At 38.0% G+C, this 5596-nt stretch overlaps 1 protein-coding gene across 1 annotated transcript in view; it reads right to left on the bottom strand.

Moving 5' to 3' along the window:
- Window positions 1-342: 342 nt before the first annotated feature.
- Window positions 343-5596, bottom strand: part of LOC116068858 (zinc finger protein 431-like) — an 18045-nt gene continuing 12791 nt past the window's right edge. Inside the window, exons 2-4 of the mRNA XM_031338954.1 lie at window positions 3615-3741; window positions 3365-3425; window positions 343-2230 (exon numbers count right to left, since the gene is read on the bottom strand). Of these exons, the coding sequence (XP_031194814.1) occupies window positions 766-2230; window positions 3365-3425; window positions 3615-3741 (1653 nt within the window). The 3' untranslated portion in view covers window positions 343-765. The remainder of the gene's footprint in view (window positions 2231-3364; window positions 3426-3614; window positions 3742-5596) is intronic.

The raw sequence follows: 5596 nt of genomic DNA, 5'->3' as shown, positions 1-5596 counted from the left end.
GGGCAGGATATACACACCTATAATCTCAGCCTTCAAGAGGTAGAGGTGGGAGGATTTTTAATCCAAGACTACTCTAAACTACAGATGAGATTCTATCTTAATACATCACTGTCCTGGGGGCGGGAAAGAAAGAAATTGGAAGGAAAAGGAGATGTAGAAGAATATACAAAGGAAAAATGGAAGGAGAGAAGGAAGAAGAGACTATTTAAAACATGTTATTTCTTTTGTCAACCATGCAGAGAACTATGTGCTTGTCAGTTTCTCTCCAGTGTGGTATGTTTGATGCTGTTTGTCTTCATTTGGGTTCTTTTTGCTGTGAAAAGATACCATGACCAAGGCAACTCTTATAAAGGACATTTAATTGGGGGTAGTATACAGATTCAGAAGTTCAGTCTAATATCATCAAGGCGGAAAAAACAGCACTGTCCAAGCAGACATGGTGCTGGAGGAGACAAGAGTTCTACATCTTGATCAGAAGGCGGCCAGAGGACTCTTCAGCCCTGGGTGGAGGTTAAGCTTAGGATCTCAGAGTCTAACAGCACAGTGACATACTTTCTCAAACATCACATCTACTCCAGAAAGAACATACTTCCTAATACTGCCACTTGCCGTGGGCCAAGTATATTTAAACCACAACACCTTTCAAGATCACTGTAAAGGCTTTATACAACATTGGTTATATTCATAGGGTTATTCTTTAGTATGTGCTCTTTAACGTAATTGGAGGTGACTTGATGGTGAATAGGCTTTACAATATTCTCTACATTAGGAAGGTTTATTTCCAGTATGAATTCTTTCATGTTTCTTAAGAGAATTCTGAGTTACAAAGGCTTTACCACAATGAACACATTCATAAGGTTTATCTCCAGTATGAATTCTTTCATGTTTCTTAAGATAATTCTGAGTTACAAAGGCTTTACCACAATGAACACATTCGTAAGGTTTCTCTCCAGTATGTATTCTTTTATGAATGTGGAAATAACTTTGATTTGCAAAGGCTTTGCCACATTGATCACATTCATAGGGCTTCTCTCCAGTATGTATTCTTTTATGTATTTGAAGAGTACTCTGATATCCAAAGACTTTACCACACTGATCACATTTGTAAGGTTTCTCTCCAGTATGTGTTTTTTTATGCGTTTTGACATGACTGTGTCGTGCAAACGCTTTACCACATTCATTACATTTGTAAGGTTTCTCTCCAGTATGAAGTTTTTCATGTGCTTGAAATTCATAATAAGAGACAAAGGATTTACTACATTGCTTACATTCATAGGGTTTCTCTCCAGTATGTATTCTTTCATGTGCTTGTAAAGAACTTTGATATGCAAAGCCTTTGCCACATTGATTACATTCATAGAAATTACCTCCAGTATGTGTTGCTTTATGTGTTCGGAGACTAGCATTACATATAAAGGCTTTACCACATTCATTACATTTGTAAGGTTTCTCTCCAGTATGAATTCTTTCATGTTTTCGAAGTTGACCATGAGAGGAAAAGCATTTACTACACTGTTTACATTCATAGGATTTCTCTCCAGTATGTAATCTTTTATGTCCTTGTAAAGTACATTGATATGCAAAGGCTTTGCCACACTGATTACATTTGTAAGGTTTCTCTCCAGTATGAATTCTTTCATGTTTTTTAAGAACATTCTGACCCCCAAAGGCTTTACCACATTGAACACATTTGTAAGGTTTCTCTCCAGTATGTATTCTCTTATGTACTTGGAGATGAGAACGAAGTGCAAAGGATTTACCACAGCAATTACATTCATAAGGTTTCTCACCAGTATGCGTTACTATATGCACTTTGAGATGAGACTTCTGTGCAAAGGCTTTACCGCATTGACCACATTCATAAGGTTTCTCTCCTGAATGGGTCCTTTTATGTATTTGGAGACTATTATCCACTGCAAAGGCTTTACCACATTGATCACATTTGTAAGGTTTCTCACCGGTATGTGTTACTATATGCACTTTGAGATGAGACTGTTGTGCAAAGGCTTTACCACATTGATCACATTCATAAGGTTTCTCTCCAGTATGTGTCCTTTTATGTACTCGGAGAGTACTGGGTTGAGAAAAGGCTTTATCACATTGGTTACATTTGTAGTGTTTCTTTCCAGTATGTATTACTTTATGCATTTGGAGACTACTGTGATGTACAAAGCCATCCCTATAAGGAATACGTTCAGATGGTTTCACTCGAGTGGGACTTCTTTCATGCCTGTAAAGATAATAGGCACATATGAAAGCTTTACAGCATTCACTAACCAATAAATCTTTTTATTTGTAGGAATGAATTTTGCAATTTTGTCTAATTGTAAAGAGAAAGCACATCTTAAGATTTTTATCACTTTGTTTACATTCATGGTTTCCCCTTCATTATGATTTGTTTTGCATACCTGGAATGATACAAGGGTTATTACATGGCTCAAGTTTATAGCATCCTTTTTCTATATGAGATTTGGGACCCATTTGAAGAGAAATGGAAGAGCTCAGAGCTTTACCACAGACTACATTCATGAATTTTCTTATATTGTAAAATGCACTACAATACTACATTGGCAAGGTAAACCAGGAGAAACAGAAAAGAATTTCCACAATCGTAGTAGTCATAGGGATTTTCTACAGTGTGAGTTTATGGATATATTCTCAACTGAAGTTGGAAAAGAACTAATTATAAAGTTGTATCACACTGAGAAAGTTTGCTCAAATGTGGACTACTACATGTATTTTAATTTTTCTTAGAAAGAGAGAGGTACACTGCTCACTTCAATATCCCTATGCTCACATGGCTCGTATCCACTGTGACACCAGACATACCTATTAACAATAGAATAACAAAAGAAGGACTTCCACATTGCATTCACGCACTTTGGCTGTTTGTTCATCATAGACATGTGGTATAGGAATGAAATTTACTCCTCAACAACATTCTAGACTCTCATAAACTGCCTTCTCACTTAAACTTAGCAACGTTACCATATGAGTAATCAGATTTACTATGGAATATTTGCTTATTAGAAACATATACTTATCACCTAATATATATCTTTGGCAATATGTGAGTGCTATGAGAAGAGACTGGAAATTCTACAGAGTAGCCGTAACATGTCTATGATTCAAATGGTAATATCTTTTAAGGCATTGTTTCCTTGTCTTCTCTTTTAGAGAAATGCCTTGAAAACACAAATCAGACATCTGACACTGAGGTATGTGGATTTGTGAGAATTTAATAATCAATATACTTGAAGCGGTGCTTTTTTTATTTTTAATACTGTTGCTTTTCTTTAAAAGTTCCAGGACACGTTAACATTTTTTCAGAGGCATATTCATACCAACTTGCACATAAAATTACCTTCCATGTCTTCTGGAACTTGGACAATGTTCTTCAATAGTAAGGTCTTCCCAATTGTAGCCTAAAATATAGTACCAGAAGATGTATGATATATTATTGGAAATTAGGCAAATTTAAATTACTTTCTTTAGTAAACTTTATTTAGCCACCTCATTCTTCCTCATTCTCAATTGACATTACAGAAAAGCGTCAATAATAAAGAAACAGTTGTTTCCCTTTTTAAAAAGTTAGACAAAATTCATAGTCTTACCTACAGCATTGAGGTTCCAGTAGGTCTCCAGCATCATATCTTTGTAGAGATTCTTCTGTGGAGGACTCAGCAACACCCATTCTTCTCGAGTGAAGTTCACATGCACATCATCATAGGTCAATGCATCCTAAAATATTCCATATATGTGTAAAACAGAAACCATGATACCAGCATCACTGTAAAAGTATGCTTCATTGTTAATATATTTGTATGATTCTGGTGCTTTCCCCACTGATTTCAGAACCAAGAAATTCTAATGTAATAACCAAGTCATCTTAGAAGGAACCTGAGTAATAAAGTTCACTTCTGTCATTTCTTTGCTCCTTGAATAGGATATAGCCTTGCAAGAGAAATTCTAGATGCCCCTATCCCTGAAACTTCTTATACATCTCTCAGTTTAGTTACTTGTCCTCCCTGAATGCAGCTCTCCTTGGCAGGTGTCTCATAGCTTAGGAATCTCAACATCTGTGGTCTCAAAATGCATCTCAGGCTTCATCTTCACAGGTTCATGCAATGTACTCTTACAGTATCCTCCCTCACCGGGGCTCTGACTCTGGCAAACATAGATGGCTGGAACACTACTGGACTTAAAACTCAGGGGAAGAATCCACGACCTTAAATTTTACATCTTTCTTATTTTCAGAACTTGAATGCCCCTGTCAAGTTTGGATTCTAAATTAGGATGGACTTTCCCATTCTTGAACCACAGTTGTACCAGGTTTTGTATGAAGTTCACAGTTGTACCAGGTTTTGTATGAAGTTCCTTCGAGGGACTAGGCATCACTTTGCCTACCCCACTTTCCATTCATTGAAGGCATAACAGGAGTGTGTGTTCCTTTAGGACACCTTCTTAGGCTTTCAATCCTGAATCCAGGCCTCTGTCTCAGCATTTGGCTGTCATTTGAAACTACACAGCACTATTTTTCACTACAAACCACAGACTTTGTTTAATTTCAGCCCAACTTGTTGTTTATTGTTTTTCATTTTAGTCTTGAATGAGTTACTAGGAATAATCTTCCAGTGGATTCAATATTCCACTTAAGAACTACATCCAGGGCTAGCGAGATGGCTCAGCAGGTAGGAGCACTGACTGGTCTTCCGAAGGTCCTGAGTTCGGATCCCAGCAACCACATGGTGGCTCACAACCACCTATAAGGAGATCTGACACCCTCTTCTGGTGCATCTGAAGACAGCTGCAGTAAATTACTCCAGAGCAAGCACAGCTGGCAGAGGTTGAGTTCAAGAGCAGCCACACACGATGGCTCACAGCCACCTGTACAGCTACAATGTACTCATACACATAAAATGGCATGGGCAGAATAAGAAAGATTTTGGGTCAAATTACCACACAAGTGACCCCTACCTAAATTTTTCATGGAATCTAATTTCAACTGGAATCCTATGACCTCAACTTCTGTCAGCATTACTTGAAATACTCAAATCTTCCATATGTTACAACAGCCAATTAAGCTGTGAGTACAGAGTCTATGCTGTTTGCCATCTCAGTTCCTCTTGTCTTCTACACTCCTCCAAAGTAGAGAACATTTCCCGTCTCTGTCCAGTAACAAAATCACTTTTCCCCCCCTTGGTTCTTGTTACTCTCCTACTTTGATTAAATCCTCTAACCAAAAGCAACTCAGGTAATGAACAGGTTCAAACAACTGATGGACTGCCAGATCACGGTTTGGAAGCTTAGGATAGAAACTCAAGCTTCAAGAAAATAAGACAAAAACCATAGACAAACATTGTTTCCTGCCTTCCCTTCTTGCTTGGTCACTGTCTCATGCTCAGCTACCTCTCTTATGTAGCCCAGGCCCACTTGCCTAGGGATCTTGCCACTCTCAGTGGAAGAGCCTTCCCACATCAGTCACCATACAACACAATCTATCAGGGACACAGCATTCAGCCATTTTGATAAGGGCATGACCTCAAGTGAGGCTCCCTCAGATGAGTACAACATCTCTAAAATGCTGACAACTGAA

Source organism: Mastomys coucha, unplaced genomic scaffold (assembly GCF_008632895.1).
Source record: "Mastomys coucha isolate ucsf_1 unplaced genomic scaffold, UCSF_Mcou_1 pScaffold22, whole genome shotgun sequence".
NCBI lineage: Eukaryota > Metazoa > Chordata > Mammalia > Rodentia > Muridae > Mastomys > Mastomys coucha.
This window is presented reverse-complemented; position numbering and strand designations above follow the sequence as displayed.